Source organism: Lepisosteus platostomus, chromosome 6 (assembly GCF_059453375.1).
Source record: "Lepisosteus platostomus isolate fLepPlt1 chromosome 6, fLepPlt1.hap1, whole genome shotgun sequence".
Classification (NCBI taxonomy): domain Eukaryota; kingdom Metazoa; phylum Chordata; class Actinopteri; order Semionotiformes; family Lepisosteidae; genus Lepisosteus; species Lepisosteus platostomus.
In genome coordinates, this window is record NC_142616.1 from 14,180,814 (window position 1) to 14,200,865 (window position 20,052).

The following is a 20,052-nucleotide window of genomic DNA, read 5'->3' on the forward strand; positions in this document are numbered from 1 at the left end:
AACTTTTATTGCATGGGAAGCTAGTGCTGGTTTCCAGTACTCAACAGTTCTCCTGCCTAGTTGAAAAAGGAGATGCAGCTCGTCTATTAGAAGGAATAGAATAATCCTGCGCTATAAAACGACAGCAATTATTACTATAAGGAGGTTGGCCTGTTCACTACACACAACCGAGGCCGGGAGCTTCTCCGTGTTTACTGCCCAGCATGCAGCGTACATCAGAGTGCGGAACACCCGCACGCGTCGATAAATTACAGTTGGAGCCACAGACCACAGCGATGCGAAGTCCAGAACGAACGTACCGAGAGCAGCACCCGCCCAGCTGCGCAGACACCTCCGATCCCCCCCAACACTCATCGCAACAGCAGACGCACACCACGGCTCATTTTTAAACAACGCCTTTTTTTATTATTCTTTTTTTCTCCCCTAATTACAGATGCTCATTTTTTTTGAGGGTTAAAAATCAAAAAACAAAACAAAAAAAAACAAAACAAAAAATTAAAAATTGCAAAACAGGTCTTTTTCACTGGTTGTTTTTTTTTGTCCTCGACACCCCAGTACCTCTCCGGCGCTCCCTCCCTCCCTCCCTCCCCGCCCCACACGTAACGCTGCCCCTCCCCAGTTTAAATACTGATCTCAGCCTGCCCACCCACTCCTCAGAGCCCAGTGTTTCCAATGGGGGCTGACGAGCGGTGCAGCGGCCCTGTGGTGACCCCTCTCTCCGCGCCTGCCTGTCTCTCTCTCCTATTAAAACAGCAGCTGCTATCTGGCTTGCTCTCTCTATATAAATACATGTGTGCGTGCGCGGCGCTCGGGGGCGGGGCTCAGCGCTTGTTGTTATAGTACAGCCCCCCCGGCGCGGCCCGGTGGTCACCCTGCCCCCCTCCCCCACCTCCCCACACGGAGAGGATGGGGTGAGTGTGGAGGGCGGGAGCGGAGAGAGAGAGAGACGCTGCCGACACAGTAGGAGGCGCCGCAGCCACGGGGGGAGGAGGGGTGGTCAGCCTCCACTGGTCCTGAAACCTGCAACGACAAGAAGTGGTCTAATATACAAGGGAGAGAGGGGGGGGGAGAGAGAGAACACACAGAAACAGGGAGGGCCCCACACAGCAGAGGAGGAGGAGGAGGACAGCAGAGAGAGGGAGAGAGAGAGCAGATGAAGGCAGCGGGCCTGGCCTCTGCCCCGGAGCCCCAGGGTGAACCATCCGCAGACAGGCCGAGACAGAGGGACACTACGGGCCCGAGGGGCTACGAGGCACTGCCTGTCCTGTCTACCGCCCCAGAGCAGCGCCCGCTCGGGACTCGGGGCAGGAATGAGACACACGGGGGAGGGAGATGACAGCAGCGACACAGAGGCGATGGCAACCAGTCGTCCACACACAGAGAGAGAGAGAGGGTAATATAAAAGACTCCCAGCCAGCAGCCTCAGGAAAACCACAAAACAAAACAGCTCTTCGCTACACAGATCCACAGAAACATTAAAAATAAAGAGATTCCTTTTTTTTTGTCACGGGAGTTAACGGCGGCTGTGCCCGAGTCACAGCCAGAGAGCGAGGCCAGGCTTCAGACTGTCATCTTCCCAAATCCTCTCACAACAGCTCCCCCAGCAATACCTTACCAGCGCCGCCACGTAACTCCGCACACTCTCACGCACACACCCCGACAGCGCGGGGGCACAATCGCACACGCGGGAGGCGCCCCCGGGCCTGTCTGTCTGTCCAGGGGGTACGCAGGAAGATTTTTTTTTTCTTTTGTCTTTTTTTTTCTTTTTTCTTCTGTTTTTCTTCCTCCGTGTTTTTGTGTTTTTTTATTTTTTCTTTCTCTCTTTTTTTGGGGGGCGGGGTGGGTGTTGGTTTGTGGGGTTCTAGGTGGCAGGGGGTGGGTGGGTGGAGGGGGGTCAGGGGTAATTAGTAAGGGGAATACCAGGATGTCGTTCTCCCTCGGCCCCTAGAAAAGAGAGAGAGAAACAGAGGGTGAGTTTTGGCTGTAACACTGAAATCAATTGAGGAGGGGGTGTCCAATACCCAGCAGAGGCCAGGTGCGCGAGAATTTGGCAAGGAGGGAATTTCGAGGGGGCTGGGGACGTGTGTAACAGGGTACAGATTCAATGCTTAGGCCATCTTAAAACACACATCATTCACATTTCTGACAAATTGAGGCGTTTAAATTGGAGCGACGCAGGTTTAAACTGGGACTCCAATCACGAAGTCAAGAGTAGGGTGGACCGTTTCTTTTACTTGTTACAACCTAAACTCACTCGTTCGCCTTCCTTATCAGATACCCAGCACTGGGGCCGGGCGCGTGAGAAGAGGAACTTTTTCAAACAAGTAGAAAGATCTGAAAGTGACATTCGAGGAGGGCAGAGGTTTTGAGAGCTGGAGATCGCTCAAGGCTCCTGGATCGGAGATGCTGGACTAGTCAAGTGGTCCAGGGTGATGTGGGGTGTCACAGGGGTGTAGTGTGAGAGTGCAGGTACTCTCTCTCTCTCTTTCTCTCTCTCTCTCTCAGGGAGCGCTCTTCCCAGGGCTGCTGTTGGGAGAGAACCCACCCCATCCCCACCCGCACTGGGACCAACCTGCAAACAAGAGCCGACTCCGACCCCCCACTCCCACCCCACTCGCTCTCTCACCCGGACAGACCAGCACAGACACACAGGCACAAGCCTGCAGCCACACGTCACCTCACACTGGAGCACAACCTCAGCAGCTGTCCTAGCCGAGCCCAGCTGGGGACACAGTGGATGGCATCGCGAGCAGCACCTGGGTGAAGTGTGTGTGTGTGTGTGTGTGCGAGTGTGCACAGGGAGGGCACGTGCTTGTGAGAGAGCGCAAGAGGATGCAGCCTGTGGATTCAGCTCTCTGACGGTCACTCCCGGGGAATCACCCGCAGCTCGGAACACAACAGGAATCCCGTTATTGTCTGTTTCCAGGAGAGTCTCTCACATCACTCTCCCTCTCCATCGGCACCCCGTCTCTCACACTCGCGCCAGACTCACGGCATGGTAGGAGACAGACGTGTCCCGGGACACACGGACACGCGCTTCTATAAAGCTGGCTTTGTGGCGTCAAAGCTAGCTGCTCTGTAACTGCGGGTGGAACCTCAAAGTGACTCTAACACTCCAGTGTCTGGAGAGGGCGGAGAGGAAAACGGCCCAGCCCAGGGACAGTGGCTCTCTGGCAGGCTGTGGTGAAGCCTCTCCTGCATGACTCAGGTCTGTGATCTCACCGGGGGGGGGGGGAAGAGGAGGAGGAGGAGGAGGAAGTGCGGACAGGCTTCCCCACCCTGCCCACCTCCCAGCCTCTCGGTCACAGGGTGCAGGTCAGAGGTCAGGGGCCACCGGCAGCGCTGGCCCAGAGAGGCTTCTCCCCAGCGCCACGTCACCGAGAGAGACCCGGGACCACAAACCCCACCCTACCCCCCAAGGGCCGGCTCAGCCTAGTGACATGACCCGGCCTTGAACCCGCGACACAGCCTGGGTCACAGGTCTCCACCTGCGCTCGGGCCGAGTCTCGTGCGACTCCCCTGCACTGTGGAAGTTAATCCAGCCTGGGGCTCCTCCCACACTCGAACTGCCCACAGGGCGCCTCTCGCCCTGCTGCACGCCCCTCGGGACTGGGCTCCAGACAGCTCGCGCGAGACTTTCCAAAACCGTGCGTGCAGAAGGGCCGTCGTGGCCGCCCGCCCGGGGTCTCCGAGCGCACCCGGCGCCGGAAGCGTACCTGAAGGCCCGGCCTCGTCCTCTGGGAGGGGTGTATCCACTGTAGTATCGGGAGCGGGACGTCGAGAAGTTCCCTCGCGAGCGGAAGCGGGCTCTGGGGAAGCCGCGGTCTGTGGTGCTGATCCCTGGCCGGTTTGTGCGCTTGGCTCCCACCTGCACAGCAACACGCGCACAGTGAGACAGTCGCCATGGCAACACGCGCTCGCCACAGGACAACCGCCGCCATGGCGACGGGCGAGACACTTTGAGACCTCGCAGTCACATCCCATCTCAAGACTCACTTTTAAAGCTCAGCTCTTCATTCTGGTAAACTTGCCGTTTTAATCTTTACTCATGATTGTTTTACTGTATAGCGCCTTGAGATGATGTAACACAGAGAGCTCTACATAAAACATGTCACTGCTCCCTCATGACGGTGCTGCTATCCCTGGTCCTGGAGGGGCCCAGTAAGTCAGAGACTTCCAGCAACACAGGGCAAAATCATCCTGACAATTCAATCAAGCCTCTCAGCTTCATCACAGACCTGGAAAACAGACTTTAGCCCCAGTAAAGAGGACCTCAGGCCTCTGGACCTGCTCGTACACTGATCTGCAGCAGCACATTAGACACCAGTCCTCACAAGCCCCTCAGTGACCCCTGCCACCCAGCGCACACGGACAGACGGCACCCACGCACCTTTATCTGCCTCCCTCTGAACAGAGACTCGTCCAGGGCCATGGCCGTCCGCACGGACTCCTTGTCTGCAAACTCGATGTAGGCAAACCTGCGCGGGACACCAGTCATTAACGCACGGCGCTTACCAGTGGCACCGGGCCTCACTTCTGCCACGGCCCGCGAGCACCCAGAAGCCCAGCCCGTCAACCCGCTCCTGAAGCCCGTCTGAGCGCGCTGGAGTCGAAGCTCTTCACGGCTAGTCGGGGCCACAGCCGGGCCCCGCGGCCGCCGCCCAAGAAAGAGCCCCACGCTCACTCGCGGCAGAACCAGATGACATCGGGGCGCCGAGACCGTCAGCGGCCGCTCGGGGCTCAAAAGAGCGTCAGCTGGGTCCCGGGGCGCCCGTATCCCCCCCACCAAGGGGCCCGCGCGCTGCAGTAACACTCAGACAGCTCTGCTTACCCTTTGGGGTGTCCGGTGAACTTGTCGCACAGGATGGTGACTCTGTTGACGGAGCCACAGCCGTGGAAATGGGCCTCCAGCTCCTCCGCCGTGGCGCCGTAGTCCACCTGCGAGACAGAAGGGCACGGCTGAGGCCAAGGCGGGTTTCTGGGCCCCGGCCTCGCGGGACCTTACAGCCACTCCTGCGCCTCACAGTCGTTTACAGGGGAGCTGGGAAAGAGGCTGAACGACATCTGTGAACGCTAACTAGGATTCAATGGGAAATTCATTTTCCTGTAGGACCTACAGCTAAAGGGGAAAAAAAACAAACTTCTGAACAGCCCAGCTGGGACACACCGATGGACTCGCACCAAAACAGGCCTACACTCTTCTCCAGCTCGCGATACCTGGACAACATCCTGGGATCAATCAACTACTACCAGCCGTGAGCCCTGTGTTGAGCTCCGAGCAGGTGCTCCGTGTCGAGCAGCGAGCCCTGTGTTGAGCTCCGAGCAGGTGCTCCGTGTCGAGCGGCGAGCCCTGTGTTGAGCTCCGAGCAGGTGCTCCGTGTCGAGCGGCGAGCCCTGTGTTGAGCTCCGAGCAGGTGCTCCGTGTCGAGCGGCGAGCCCTGTGTTGAGCTCCGAGCAGGTGCTCCGTGTCGAGCGGCGAGCCCTGTGTTGAGCTCCGAGCAGGTGCTCCGTGTCGAGCAGCGTGCCCTGTGTTCAGCACCGAGCAGGTGCTCCGTGTCGAGCAGCGAGCCCTGTGTTGAGCTCCGAGCAGCTGCTCGGTGTCGAGCAGCGAGCCCTGTGTTGAGCTCCGAGCAGCTGCTCGGTGTCGAGCAGCGAGCCCTGTGTTGAGCTCCGAGCAGGTGCTCCGTGTCGAGCAGCGAGCCCTGTGTTGAGCAGCGAGCCCTGTATCAAGCAACGAGCCCTGTGTTGAGCTCCGAGCAGGTGCTCCGTGTCGAGCAGCGAGCCCTGTGTTGAGCAGCGAGCAGGTGCTCCGTGTCGAGCAGCGAGCCCTGTGTTGAGCTCCGAGCAGGTGCTCCGTGTCGAGCGGCGAGCCCTGTGTTGAGCTCCGAGCAGGTGCTCCGTGTCGAGCGGCGAGCCCTGTGTTGAGCTCCGAGCAGGTGCTCCGTGTCGAGCGGCGAGCCCTGTGTTGAGCTCCGAGCAGGTGCTCCGTGTCGAGCAGCGAGCCCTGTGTTGAGCTCCGAGCAGGTGCTCCGTGTCGAGCAGCGAGCCCTGTGTTGAGCAGCGAGCAGGTGCTCCGTGTCGAGCAGCGAGCCCTGTGTCGAGCAGCGAGCCCTGTGTCGAGCAGCGAGCCCTGTGTCGAGCAGCGAGCAGGTGCTCCGTGTCAGGAGGCATTACTGTAATAGATTCCCGAAGCCCAGAGGAGAGCGCAAGACTCACGTTTCCCACGTAGATCGACCGGCCGTCAGCCTCCATCTTCTCCTCGATGGACATGATGACGGGACCCGCTGGGGACAGAGGGGGAGCAGACGTCAGCGCCAACACAGTCCCACACCCTTGCCTGAGGAAACGGCCTGCATTTCCACTGTGGGTCAAAGAGCCACGGCAGCGCTCTCCTGACGCCGACACCAGCGCGTCACTGACGCGATAACAATGCCATCAGGCTGTGGGGACTGTGGGACAAGGGGCTGACTGTGAGGCCCTGAGCATGCATGCACACAGAGAACCTAGGGGACTCGTCTTCACTTGGACAGAGCCCTCCCTGACTGAACACAAATATAAGTCCCATGCCGGGAACGTACAGACACACAAAAACCGAAATTGCCCCCAGCTGCAAGGACACCAATACAACAATAGCCTTTTACCCGAGCAGCTCTGAGCTATCCCAGCGCCCCCAGCGCAGGCGTTACTGCTCAGGCACAGCTCCATCCTTCCTGGGACCACAACCCATTTCCTCGCCGCGCTGCGCCCCTCGCTGGTTCAGGAACCGGGGGCTTGACTTGACCCCCAACCTCACACAGAGCAAGTGGGGCGCACCGGAGCACCCCCCATCCCTCATCTCACCTGGCGGGGGGCTGAGGTTCATCTGTTTCTCCACCTCGTTCTGCAGCTCCTTCAGCTTCTCGGCTTCCTCCTCCATCTCTCGGACCCGCGCTTTGATCGCCTCCAGCTCCTGAAACACAGGGACGCGCGGAGGTCAGCCCCGTGCCCCCCGGGGGCCGCCGCTCGGAAGACCGGGCGGCTCCCGACGGGCCCCGCTGCCACGCTCTTCAGGGCCCGGAGCTGCAAGCAGGTCAGATGCCAAGAGCCAGGGCAAACGCACCCGCACGCCTCCCGCCGGAGCGCAGGGCTCACTTAACGACCTCCGCCGGCGCCGACGGGCGGGGGCAGCCTGTCCGGACCCTCCCCACTCATCCAGCTGTGCCCCGAGAGAAGTCAGGGTATCGGCTTCAACAACATGGCCGAGCAGCCTGTTACACTCTCCCGCCACCCTCTGTGTAAAGAGGAGCCTCCTGTCCTGGCCGGAGAAGCTCACCCAGCTGTGTCCGGAGAGAAGCCAGAGTATCGGCTTCAACAACATGGCTGGGCAGCTTGTTCCCCACCCCCACCACCCTCTGTGTAAAGAAGAGCCTCCTGTCCTGACTGGAGGGTCTCACCCAGCTGTGTCTGGAGAGAAGCCAGGGCATCGGCTTCAACACCACGTCCGCTTGTTCCACACCCCCACCACCCTTCGTGTCAGAACCGCCTCGCCAGTGCCAGCTTATGGGACGGGCTTTCGCCGCGGTGCTGGAGCCGGTCTCACTGGGGAAGGGCGCTCTCTCCCCTGCAGCCTGTCAGCTCAGCCCCGGGCGGCCTGAACCGGCACCACTCCTCTCGCCCTTCCCGAGTCTCTGGCACCCAGGGGACACGGGGCGACCCCCACCAGCTGCACTGCGCTGCAGCCGCCTCTGCGACACGGCACGCTTCTGTCGCATCCCTCCCGGAGACGGGTCACCCCAGCCCGGGTCGGCCCGAGCCGCGATCACACGCCCACCCGCTCTCCACTCACCTGCCTCCGCGCTGCGGTACCCAAGCGTCCGGCTCGCAATCACAGGCAGCAGCCCGAGCTTACATAAGCACGGGGTTTGGGAAAAATAAACCCCAACAACCCGGGACGATGGCCACCCCCCAGCCCGCCTGCACCCCAGAGAGACCCCCGGTCCCCCCCCAGCCCAGCCCCCGTGGAGCAAGCTGCACCCCTGCGACCGCTCGGACCCGGACACCCCGAGCCCGACCCCTCTCCGCTGCGCATCGCTCTCCTCCCCGAACCAACCCCGCAACAGCACGACCGAGCCGGTCTCGTCGACCTCACGGCTCCGGGCTGGGCGGCGGGAGAAGATTACCGTGTGCGCCCCTCTGCAGCGAGACACTGCGGCTGCGGCGGCTGCTAATGGCGGCCTGTCCTCTCCCTCACCGCCTTCCAGACCCCTCGCATCCTGCGACGGAGCCTCGCTATAGCGCAGGGAAACTGGCGCCACTGCGGCGCCAAGATGGACACCGACGCCACGCTGCGGAGGGCCGCCGCCAGAGCCAACATGGCGGCTGGGGCGAGCCCAGTTTCACACGCGCGCGCCGCAGCCCCCCACTTCGCGGATCGGGACACGCAGAGCGAGGACGACCCCCCTCAAAAAAAAAAGAAAAAAGATGCCCCCCGCTCACGGGGCATCCTACACCGCCGGACCGGCTCGGCGTGCCGGCTCGCACCGCGAGGCAGGAATACCAGCGGTCCACCCCTCCAGCTCTGTGGCGGCTGGGATGGGGGGGGTCCCCCAAAACACAAAGCGTCACCCTTCACCCCTCCATCCAGCGCCCCGGGGCCGGCGGCAGGAGGGGGGCCTGGATCTGCTCGCCCCTGGCACCCCCCGCCGACCCGCGGCTGCGCAGCTGGACCGGACCGGCTGGACCCGACGCCGAGGCCGGGGGGCCGCCGGTCCCGCTCGAGCGGTCGCGGGAGAAGTGGGGGGTCCCGACCCGGGTCAGGAGCCCCGCACACGCGCGGCGCCCACGGCCGAGGCCGCCCGCCCTCACGCGCTCACACACACACACGCCGGACCCCGCAACCTCACCGGGTCCTCAATGGCGGCTTCGCCCTCCTCCAGACCCGGCTCTTCGTCCCCTGCGGCTGAATCCTCCAGCTCCGGGTGCCCGGGGTCCGAGTCCAGCAGCGACTCCTCCGTCAGGCCGTTGCCGTACTCCGCCATGCCGCCGCCCGTGTGTGCCGCCGACCAGGCCCGGCCGCGCCGCGCGAATCGAGAGGGGGAGCGAGGCGACAGAAAAAGGGGGCTCTTTCGAGGACCCCCCCCGAGCTGATTCGGGCTGGCCTTGTGGCGACTCCGCTGGGCTCCCTCGGCGCCGCTGCCCCGGAACACTTCGATCCTTAGACTGGAAAATAAATAAATGTTTTTATTTTCAATTCTCCACTCGAGCGCCGCGTCTCCTCCAAACCGAAATGGAACCGTGGGGCGGGGCTTCACCTCACTGCGGTCGCCAACTCCACACCCGATTAGTCGCCGCGTCCGCCTCGGCACCGCCCTCCAGGCCTGTCCGGCTCTCTGATTGGCTTTCAGTCAGGTCATTTTCTAAAATCACGGCTAGGATGGCTTTCCTACCTCTTTCCTGATTGGATAGGGGAAACGTCCTTCATCTAAAGCCCAGCCTCTGCTACGAGCGTGATTGGCCGAAATATGCGTCGTTTATGACAGAGAGTCTCCGTCTAGTCGCTCTATTTTTGAACCGGTCTGCCCATGTCTGATTTTACACACATCTACCGGCATCAGAAAGCTGCTTATTCCTGAATAAGGTTCGCCGCGACCCGGGGACAGCCCGAACGGCTAGCGCTCAAGGACAGGGATGAGCTCAACAGGGCGCCAGTTCTAAGTAGCAAACCCCTCTACAGACACTGTTTAGAGACACCGGTGACCTTAACCTGTATGTCGTTGGGGAAACGGAAATACACAGCAGGGACACAGGGAACATGCAGACTCCACACAGAAGGAGCTAGTTAGGACTCGAACCCAGGACCCAAGAGCTGTTTTACTGGTGTGGTGACTGGAGGGCATTATTCAGCTTCGCTGTAAGGTCATTCATTTTATTTTATTAGACCTCTGTGGTCCCCGGCTCACCCCTGTCGCCCAGCTATTCTCCTCAGGCACGACACTGACCTGGAGGAGCAGCTGCAGAGCCCCCACTTCAGGTCCTGGAATGACGGCGCACACTGCTGAGGCTTGTTGCCCACACAGGATCACAAGTGCGGCACAGGGTGGGGAGGACTCCTCGTCACAGGAGCCCTGCAGCTGCGTGTAATAATAATAATAATAATAATTGCTTCCACTTCTATAGCGCTTTTCTGGACACTCCACTCAAAGCGCTTTTCAGGTAATGGGGATCCCCTCCACCCCCACCAGTGTGCAGCCCCACCTGGATGATGCGACATCAGCCATAGTGCGCCAGAACGCTCCCCACACACCGGGTATCAGTGGGGAGGAGAGCAGAGTGATGAAGCCAATTCATAGATGGGGATTATTAGGAGGCCATGACTGGTAAAGGCCAGGGGGAATTTGGCCAGGATGCTGGGGTTACACCCCTACTCTTTTCGAGAAACGCCCTGGGATTTTTAATGACCACAGAGAGTCAGGACCTTGGTTTTACGTCTCATCCGAAGGACGGCGCCTGTTTACAGTATAGTGTCCCCGTCACTATACTGGAGCATTAGGACCCACACAGACTGCAGGGTGAGCGCCCCCTGCTGGCCCCACTAACACCTCTTCCAGCAGCAGCCTTAGTTTGTCCCAGGAGGTCTCTCATCCAGGTACTGACCAGGCCCACACCTGCTGAGCTTCAGTGGGCTGACAGTTGTGAGTGGCAACCCATTCGTATGAGAGGGAGCTTAAAGAGAGACAAAGAAGTTCTGGTGTACCCCGTTAAGTGACCTCTTCCCAGCTAAAGAAATCACTGAAGTTCAAGTTTATTGGCATTAGACTCACACACGGGTATATGTTGTAACACAATGCTATTTAACTAGCTCTCAGACGGTAAGTAGAGCAAAAAACAACATCACCATTGTGAAAGAAAAGAAAGACAGAGACAACGGGCAAAACAACAACAGGCAATGTGCAAAACAACACCCTGACTCAGAGTGAATACTTGACAAGGAGACCAAGGAGTTAAAAACACCAGAAGACGTACAAATTAGAGGAAATCACTTGGCACCTCACCTGTTTGGTAGTTGGAAGTTAAAAGGTCTCAGGATCCCACCCAGCTGTGTCTGGAGAGAAGCCAGGTATCGGCTTCAACAACATGGCTGGGTAGTGTTGGCCCTGGATGTGGTTCTGGCTGGTTCTGACTGGAACCACTGACTGGTTCCACACTCCCACCACCCTTTGTGTGAAGTAGTGCTTCCTCTTCTCAGTGCTAAAGGCTCTTCCTCTTAGCAAGCTCTTGACAGGTGGTGAGACGCTTCTGTTCTAGAGATCATTGGTTTGCTCTGGTACTGCATTCACCCAGGACTGTGTGGATTACTGACACTAGAAGATCAGATAAGATAAGATCTCTTTATTGGTCATATACAATTGTGACCGTCGCAGTTCCGCGCGGGCTCGTGCCCCCCGCCACCTGTTCCGTCCCGCAGCACCTGGGGTGCGAACCCGGAATTAGGGATTAGGATTAGGATTAGGAAATCATCTTTTCCCAGACCCCAGCTTGCTCTCCATGAGACACACAGACAGGGAGAGAAGCTGGGGGTCAGAGCGCAGGGTCAGCCATTTATACAGCATCCCTGGAGCAGCTGGGGTTAAGGGCCTTGCCAATGGAATAGGATTCCTCTGCCGGCCGCGGGATTCGAACCGGCAACCTTCCAGCCACAGGTGCAGATCCTGTGCCACAGAGCCACCACTCCGCCCAGAGCAGACAATACTGAGATCTGTTGGTTTTGCAGCTCAGGTCTTTATGATCTTGGCTCCACGAGTGTCGTGTCTTATGAGCAGGAGGTTCATTTCCGCAGCGATGTAAACAGTGTGCAATCTGAGCGTCATTTGGTTTGTCACATCAAATCACGTACAATCATCAATCGAAATGACATCTGGAAAGTTAACTTGAGGCTTTATTACCATAGATGCCCAACATACCCGATGTTTACATCTCATGGGAGGTATAAAAATGTGTGTAACGTCCAGGGACAATATTCCCTGATGTTCCTACATCGCTAGCTCGGAGGTTCTCAATTACTAACCAGCAGAGGCCGAGAAACACGGGTGACTACAAGTCCCACAATGCAACACCCACGACACCCCGTTTACTGCGCATGCGCTTGGCTGAGGACGCAGATTGAGGAAACAGCGTTGGCGCGTAAACACATTGTTTTTGTTAGGGGGGGGAAGAAAAACTCTTGAGCACACGTTTCTTTACGTTACTGTACTACTCTGAATAAAATAATCACGGTACCTTTAGAAGTATTTCTCCAGACGCTTTCGTCGCCCTCTCCAATGTCTTCGAACAGCTATTAGTATCTGTTTCCGGGTAAAACCCGCCCCTCCTTCCGCCTTCAGGGTGCAATATGGCGGCGTCCGTGGTCGACTGCGTGAGTGAGCTTTTTTATAGTGTTCTTTTCAGAGGAAGCAGATCAGAGCTGAATAGGTGAATGTGTGTGCAGACTTTTGAATACAGGCTGTATTGTTTCACGATACAGAGACGTTCTTCGGGTACCTCGCTGCGTGCCCGGCGTCCTTACCTGGACAAGTATCCTTGTGTGAAATCGATGCCTTTAACTTATTACTTGGAATTGGCGACGCGACCTTCTGAACAGAGTAGTTTGATGGGGCAGTGGTTTATCGCGGTGCTTCTTGCGATCCCACGTGTGGCGATACCCTAGTGCCCACACGCGTTCACTTCTCGCTATGCAGACAGTGATACTGGAGTCTGTTTCCCGCTGGGAGAAGACTAGCTCATTATCCATGTGGCACATTACCCGGCTGGGTTAACTCGTGAAGAGCTGAGCTGGAATGAGAAATTGCAGACTCAACCACTCTACAGGACTCAATACAGTGTCTCACTGGAGTGTCCAGTCAGGGTGTCTGTATTAACCCCTCTCTCTCAGTGCAGTGTTAATGTACTGGAGTGTCCAGTCAGTGTGTCTGTATGAACCCCTCTCTCTCAGCGCAGTGTTAATGTACTGGAGTGTCCAGTCAGTCAGTGTGTCTGTATGAACCCCTCTCTCTCAGTGCAGTGTTAATGTACTGGAGTGTCCAGTCAGTGTGTCTGTATGAACCCCTCTCTCTCAGTGCAGTGTTAATGTACTGGAGTGTCCAGTCAGTCAGTGTGTCTGTATGAATCCCTCTCTCTCAGTGCAGTGTTAATGTACTGGAGTGTCCAGTCAGTGTGTCTGTATTAACCCCTCTCTCTCTGACAGGATTTGGTGGACACAGACCTGCCCGGTGCAGTCACTCTGTTGAACACTCTGACTGAGCAGGTGAGTGCTGGTTGTATCAGTACCTGCTCTTCCTCTGTGCTGCCCCTTCTCTTGATCAGCGTCAAGTGTCCCTTAGCAATGATATCTTACTACACAAGAGCTGTGAAGCGAAAGTTTGCTTCCCATGGAGTTACAATAAACCTTGGGAGTAGAGAGGGAATTCGATGTGAGATATTGCAGGAATCCGTTCACTTCTGGTGTCTGGCTATGGGTAATCTGCCGCCCCTGCTCTGCTGAGCGTGATGGACTGTTCTCTGTTTGTATGCCAGGTTGCTGCGGTTACCAGCCACGTCCAGGGTTTGATAAAGAGGGTCCGGGATGGGATGTACCAAACAGACAAGGTAAGGAGGGGAGGGGGGTTAGAGGTGTGCTTTGGAGAAAATTGGGAAGAAAAACAGGTTTTAGGCATGTCCTCCCTATGGAAAGGAACAAGTAAAGGTTTATTCCACACAAGGTTTCGGCTGGGGAGTCTTCTTCAGGTGTCATGTTCTCACTATGTAGAGCGAAGGTATATTTGAGATGTAACATGGGTTTAATCCTCACAAAAGAGCCCATTGTACCCAGTTCTACTGACACAGTGGGAAGAGTACACATGCAAGTGTGCAAATAAAAAATAATGTGCACATCATTTAGAGCGGACTAGAATGTACAGTCTGTGTGTCTGCATTAACCCCCCTCTCTGTCCCTCAGGGGCTCAGTTTCCTGGACCTCCGGTACCACCTCCTCCTGTTTTACCTGCAGGATGTGACCCACCTAATCAGCTCCAAGACAGAGGGCCGGAGTCTGAGGGATAACAGCGCCATCCACAGGCTGCTCGCTGTCAGGACGGTAAAGCGCCCTTTTCTCCCTCTTGCTGTTTCTCTTGTCTCCTCTTCCTGCTGGAGGTCCTGAGCTCAGGGGTCAGGAGGGTGGTGGGAAGGCTCCTGTTGAGTCCTGATCCAACAGAACCACAGGCTGGAGTGGGGAACGGGCCCTGTAGCCTGGAGGGGACTGACTGACTCCGTGAATGTCTCTCTCCGTGTCTCAGGTGCTGGAGAAGATGCGCCCGATTGATCAGAAGCTGAGGTATCAGATTGACAAGCTGGTTCGCACTGCAGTGACAGGCAGCCTGGGTGAGTGCTCTCTGTGGTTCTGCCTCTTTCTGTACCATGATCTTTCCTCTCTGTTTGCTCTCTACCCAGTGTGTCTCTCTGTCCCTGGATTTCTCCCTCTCCCCCTGCCCTGCTGTTCGCAGTAACAGGTCTGTTTGTTTGATCATCAGGAGAAAATGACCCTCTGCAGTTGCGTCCAAGACCAGAGAATCTCATCAGCAAGGTATTGACCTATATCTCAGTGTCCAGTCAGTGTGTCTGTATGAACCCCTCTCTCTCAGTGCAGTGTTAATGTACTGGAGTGTCCAGTCAGTGTGTCTGTATGAACCCCTCTCTCTCAGTGCAGTGTTAATGTACTGGAGTGTCCAGTCAGTCAGTGTGTCTGTATGAACCCCTCTCTCTCAGTGCAGTGTTAATGTACTGGAGTGTCCAGTCAGTCAGTGTGTCTGTATGAACCCCTCTCTCTCAGTGCAGTGTTAATGTACTGGAGTGTCCAGTCAGTCAGTGTGTCTGTATGAACCCCTCTCTCTCAGTGCAGTGTTAATGTACTGGAGTGTCCAGTCAGTCAGTGTGTCTGTATTAACCCCTCTCTCTCAGTGCAGGTTAATGTACTGGAGTGTCCAGTCAGTCAGAGTGTCTGTATTAACACCTTAATTCTCACAGCTGAGTGAGTCTGAGGTCTCTGAAGATGAAGAAGAGAGACCAGAGGGTTCTGCAGAGCGAGAGCTGTCAGGTGTTGGTAGGAAGTACATCCCTCCGAAGATCGCACCAGTCCATTATGGTAAGTGCGTCTTTATTCTAGTTCTGGACAAATGCTGCGGTGATATAAAAGAAGCCTATTCTGCCAAAGCCAAACCACCTCTGTCTAACTCTGGTCTCAATACGGTTCACCTCATCCCCACTTACTGGACAGTTCTCAAGAGCAGCAGACCTGTCACTAAAACTGTACATGTGTGGACTGATGGTAATATTGAGATGCTTAGAGGGTGTTTCCTTTGCACAGACTGGGAGATATTTCATAGCCTGGAGGTTAATGAAGCAACAGATGCTGTTCCAGACTACATTAAGTTCTGTGCGGACAGTGTCATGCCCAAGAAAAGCATAACCGTGTACCCAAACAATAAACTATATATAACTAAGGATGTGATAGACTGCATCAACCGCAAAAGACTTGCTTTTAAAAACCGGGATCAAGTGCAACTGAAATTACTGCAAAAAGAGCTGAAACTAAAACTCAGGAATGCAAGACATCACCACAAGGAGACAATGGAGAGGGACTTTGAAACAGTGAACTCCAGGAGGCTGTGGCAAACAATGACAACAGTCACAAATGTGAATTCCTCAAGAAACAGCTTCCATGCAGTGGATGAGCTGGCTAAAGCAAACGAGCTGAACGACTTCTATCTGAGGTTTGAGACGCAGGAAGTCTCTGGTGCATGTGACAGTATATTAGATAATATCACAGCTGACAGTAGTGCTGGTAGGCTTGTAATAAGTCTGTGGACGACCACACAGTCTTTCAGGCACATATGTGCGAAAAAGGCAACAGGGCCCGATGGCATCACTGCCTCTCTTTTAAAAAAACTGCGCTGAGGAGTTAACACCAGCATGGTGCCCCATCTTTCAGAAGTCTGTTGACAATAATTGTGCCAATACCCAAAAAGCCCTGTCCCTCAGATAACAATGATTACGGGCCGGTAATACTGACGTCTGTTGTGATGAAATGCTTTGAGAGGATTATGGTATCTATGCTGTGCTCAGAAGTGAACACTGGAGTGTCCAGTCAGTGTGTCTGTATGAACCCCTCTCTCTCAGTGCAGTGTTAATGTACTGGAGTGTCCAGTCAGTGTGTCTGTATGAACCCCTCTCTCTCAGTGCAGTGTTAATGTACTGGAGTGTCCAGTCAGTGTGTCTGTATGAACCCCTCTCTCTCAGTGCAGTGTTAATGTACTGGAGTGTCCAGTCAGTGTGTCTGTATGAACCCCTCTCTCTCAGTGCAGTGTTAATGTACTGGAGTGTCCAGTCAGTCAGTGTGTCTGTATGAACCCCTCTCTCTCAGTGCAGTGTTAATGTACTGGAGTGTCCAGTCAGTCAGTGTGTCTGTATGAACCCCTCTCTCTCAGTGCAGTGTTAATGTACTGGAGTGTCCAGTCAGTGTGTCTGTATGAACCCCTCTCTCTCAGTGCAGTGTTAATGTACTGGAGTGTCCAGTCAGTCAGTGTGTCTGTATGAACCCCTCTCTCTCAGTGCAGTGTTAATGTACTGGAGTGTCCAGTCAGTCGGTGTGTCTGTATTAACCCCCCTCTCTCTCTCTCTCAGATGGGGATCTGACAGAGGCAGATAAGCAGAAAGGAGCAGCTGAGCGGTTGAAGCGCGTGGCCCTCAGGAGTTCTGTGATCCAGGAGCTCCGGGAGCAGTATTCCAGTGCTCCTGAGGAAATCCGGGAACGAAGAGACTTCCAGACAGACAGACAGCTGAGGGAGGAGCAGCACAGGTATAATACTTTCGTGAGAATGTGAGAAATTCTAAGAGACACTTGGAGTTGCTGTTCATTCTTGTTCTAAACCTTTAATTTGATCATTGGACAATTTGATTTGGAAACTATATTACAAAAATTGTGCATCCCAATGTGGGATCTCTTCCACAGTCAGTGTGTCTGTATGAACCCCTCTCTCTCAGTGCAGTGTTAATGTACTGGAGTGTCCAGTCAGTGTGTCTGTAATAACCCCTCTCTCTCTCAGGCGGGAGTATGAAGAGTCCATGATGGTGCGTCTGAACGTATCACGAAAGGACCGTGTCTCAAAGAAGAGGAGCATGATGGGAATGTCAGCACAGCTGAACTCGATCACTCATTTTGGTGACATCAGCGCACTGACCGGTGAAGCACAGGTGAGACACAAGCCGTTATACCTCAAAGTAGAATCTGGGGGTGTCCAGTCAGTGCGTCTGTCTAAACCCCGTCTTTCTTTCAGGGCCTGGGGAATCCTCGCCCAAAGAAGAAAAAGAGGCTGCTGAAGAAAAAGAACAATAGAGGTGACTAAAATGTGACTGTTTGTCTCTGTATGTGCGCTCAGTCTCCAATGCGGGTAGACGTTCTGCCCCGTTTCCTCCAGCCACTCTCACGAGCAGCTCCTCTGCCGTGAGCCGACCTGCTTTCCCATCTTCCTGAGCAGCTCGGATTCCTATGCAAGTAACTAGGGGGTGTTAAGAAATTTGGCAAAACCCACTCGATCAGGACCTTACACCTGCTTGTCTAGCAGTCAAGCTTCTTCATTTTCAAAGGCCGACTGACAAAAGACATGTTATTGTTTATCAACAGCTGGTTAACCGTCTGTACCCGGGCTTCAGGCTTTTACTGACAAACAATACCTAACAATCAAAGTGATTCCCAAAACGAACAGTCATGTCTTTAAATTCAAGTAGGTAGCTGGGTCAAGGAACAAGAAAAGTAGTGAGATTCAGCCACTGAAGTCTCTTGATGACCAGATATTGGTAGTGTTGTATTGAAAGACAATTTCAGCGACGGACAGAGAAATCTGTTCATAAGGACAGTCATGGAGGAGATTCAGGTCATCCAGTGTGTTTGGTCGTTAGTAGCTAATTAATCCAAGGGTCTCATCCAGCTGTTTCTCGAGGTAATGCAGGGTATTGACTTCCACAGCGTGGCTGGACAGCTTGTTCCACTCTCCCGCCACCCTTTGTGTAAAGAAGCACCTAATCGTTTGCAATGCACCATGAAGGCTGCTTTCTGAGCTAAATCGTAACCATTTGCAATGGGACTGGCGTCCGTCTAGCCTGCGTGCCTGACCGCTCTCTTGTGCCCCGCTGTCAGGTTTCCGACGGCACCGGTAGGACGGGGAAGCTGCCAGTCTGAAGAGCCTGTCCCGGGAGCGAGGCGGTGGGAATACTGGGCCGTGCCCGAGTGTTTCTCGCGCCCAGACGGGGGTTGAAGTTTCTTTGGGCGCTTGATCGAGGTTCCCCGTTAGTCTGAAGCTGGGGTTCGACGTTAAGAGACCCCCCGTGACCGATGGACATCGCCAGCTTTGCTCTGAAAGGGAACTTCGTCGGGGCTCTTTGGAAATGGGGGGGGGACCTCAAGTCCTTCTTTTGACACCTGTCTGTCACCCCAATATGTCATCGCTTAGATCACTTTTCCAGCACGAAAGGTGATGTAATTGATGGGAAGATTATTTGGAATACAGGGTGGGATGTGCAGGATGATCCTTCCCCGCTGTCCTGACAACAGCAGCATGGGATTTGTCGACACCTGGTCTGAGTGCTTTTCTCTGTGACGCCGTGTTTTGACTGCACCTGTTGCAGGATCCGGTTGTTGAAAAGAAATGTTGGTTCCTGTGAAAGTGCTTTTTATTTAGAAACTCCAGCGTGCATCCTAGCTGTTGAGAGGCAGTGTTAGGTACAGATGTTTATCCCTCATGAACAGACAAGTGGACTGTGCAAGAATTGGAATTTTTAATAAATGAAATTGTCTACTTGGTTGTTTTTGTCTTGACTGGTAGGAGTGTGTCTGCCTGCTGTTGTGTGCACGTTGGAACTGAAATTTTCAAATCAACGCCTCTCCAATATTTGCGTGGCTAGCAGGCACTGATATAACTACACTAGCAATGTGTTTGGAAGTTTAGAGAGTTTTTAGTTGCTATGATGCAGATATAACACAAGTATTAAACTGATTTTGAAATTAGTTCTCAACATATATTTATCAGTATAGGCATATACAGCAAATACACAGTATATTTTCCAAATAGTGGGTACCTTCAAGAGCAGACCTGTGCTACCTCCATGTCGGTGATTTTGCTATTTCTGACCCATTACTGATTTCCATCCATGAAGACCTGGGTATATTTTCACCTCGTCCATCCGCCGTCAGTACCAGCCTTTTCCAAGGAAGGTCTGGAGTCTAACCTGGCAGACTCATGTGCGATTCCCTCCAGCAGGGGGCACTTCACTGAGAACAGCGGTACGCATGGGCATACACTGGACATCTCCAGACACCTGTGAGCCTGGTCAGTGCATCTTTGAACTGCCAAACTCTTTGGAGAAAAATCCACAAGAGCCTGCAGACTCCACACAGAAGGACTGCCAGCCCAGTGTCAAAGACAGTGATACCTGCTGTGTCTTTGTCCACGTTTTCTTTCTCTTGCCGCAGGTCTGCAGAATTTGGGATAAAAGCTGCGATTTTGGGTAATATTGCTTAAATTCTGATAAGGCACGAGACGCGTCAGCTCTTATGTTTAGTCTGGAGTAGCAGACTCAAACATTTTAATGTGACGCGAGAGCTGACGGGGATATCCCGTGAACACAGAACGCAACAAGAAGCTGCCATATCACCCTGAAACTCACAACTGGCAGCCCACTGGAGCTCAGCAGGTGTGAGTCTGGTCAGTACCTGGATGGGAGACCTCCTGGGACAAACTAAGGCTGCTGCTGGAAGAGGTGTTAGTGGGGCCAGTAGGGGGCGCTCACCCTGCAGTCTGTGTGGGTCCTAATGCTCCAGTATAGTGACGGGGACACTGTACTGTAAACAGGTGCCGTCCTTCGGATGAGATGTAAAACCGAGGTCCTGACTCTCTGTGGTCATTAAAAATCCCAGGGCGTTTCTTGAAAAGAGTAGGGGTGTAACCCCGGCGTCCTGGCCAAATTTCCCATTGGCCTTTACCAGTCATG

At 55.0% G+C, this 20,052-nt stretch overlaps 2 protein-coding genes across 5 annotated transcripts; one reads left to right on the plus strand and one right to left on the minus strand.

Annotated features, from left to right (window-relative positions):
* Positions 1-379: 379 nt before the first annotated feature.
* pabpn1 (poly(A) binding protein, nuclear 1) lies at positions 380-9,302 on the minus strand. Of its 4 annotated transcripts, none has more exons than XM_088637969.1 (8): positions 8,883-9,302; positions 6,841-6,949; positions 6,217-6,284; positions 4,832-4,938; positions 4,391-4,478; positions 3,717-3,868; positions 1,921-1,944; positions 380-1,020 (listed from the first exon to the last, which is right to left on the minus strand). In XM_088637969.1, the coding sequence occupies exons 1-8, from the start codon at positions 9,015-9,017 to the stop codon at positions 822-824; spliced, it is 882 nt and encodes a 293-aa protein (XP_088494095.1). In that variant the 5' UTR covers positions 9,018-9,302; the 3' UTR covers positions 380-821. The 4 variants fall into 4 exon arrangements, with proteins under 4 accessions (XP_088494095.1, XP_088494097.1, XP_088494096.1 ...); XM_088637971.1 differs by lacking the exon at positions 8,883-9,302 and adding an exon at positions 8,160-8,307; XM_088637970.1 differs by lacking the exon at positions 1,921-1,944 and having other exon boundaries at positions 8,883-9,301.
* A 3,016-nt stretch (positions 9,303-12,318) lies between these two features.
* Positions 12,319-18,860, plus strand: ngdn (neuroguidin, EIF4E binding protein). The gene is made up of 11 exons (XM_088637967.1): positions 12,319-12,391; positions 13,220-13,279; positions 13,549-13,620; positions 13,970-14,107; positions 14,307-14,391; positions 14,541-14,593; positions 15,034-15,151; positions 16,690-16,864; positions 17,112-17,259; positions 17,343-17,403; positions 18,203-18,860. The coding sequence occupies exons 1-11, from the start codon at positions 12,368-12,370 to the stop codon at positions 18,220-18,222; spliced, it is 954 nt and encodes a 317-aa protein (XP_088494093.1). The 5' UTR covers positions 12,319-12,367; the 3' UTR covers positions 18,223-18,860.
* Positions 18,861-20,052: the final 1,192 nt, after the last annotated feature.

Bases quoted from the DNA above. Each gene is read 5' to 3' on its own strand.
- pabpn1 (XM_088637969.1), bottom strand. From the start codon at position 9,017: ATGGCGGAGTACGGCAACGGCCTGACGGAGGAGTCGCTGCTGGACTCG. The intron at 6,950-8,882 runs GTGAGGTTGCGG...CCTGTGTTTCAG, and splicing joins AAGCCGCCATTGAGGACCCG to GAGCTGGAGGCGATCAAAGC. The intron at 1,021-1,920 runs GTATTCCCCTTA...TTGTCGTTGCAG, and splicing joins CGAGGGAGAACGACATCCTG to GTTTCAGGACCAGTGGAGGC.
- ngdn (XM_088637967.1), top strand. From the start codon at position 12,368: ATGGCGGCGTCCGTGGTCGACTGC. The intron at 12,392-13,219 runs GTGAGTGAGCTT...TCTCTCTGACAG, and splicing joins CGGCGTCCGTGGTCGACTGC to GATTTGGTGGACACAGACCT. The intron at 14,392-14,540 runs GTGAGTGCTCTC...TTTGATCATCAG, and splicing joins TGCAGTGACAGGCAGCCTGG to GAGAAAATGACCCTCTGCAG.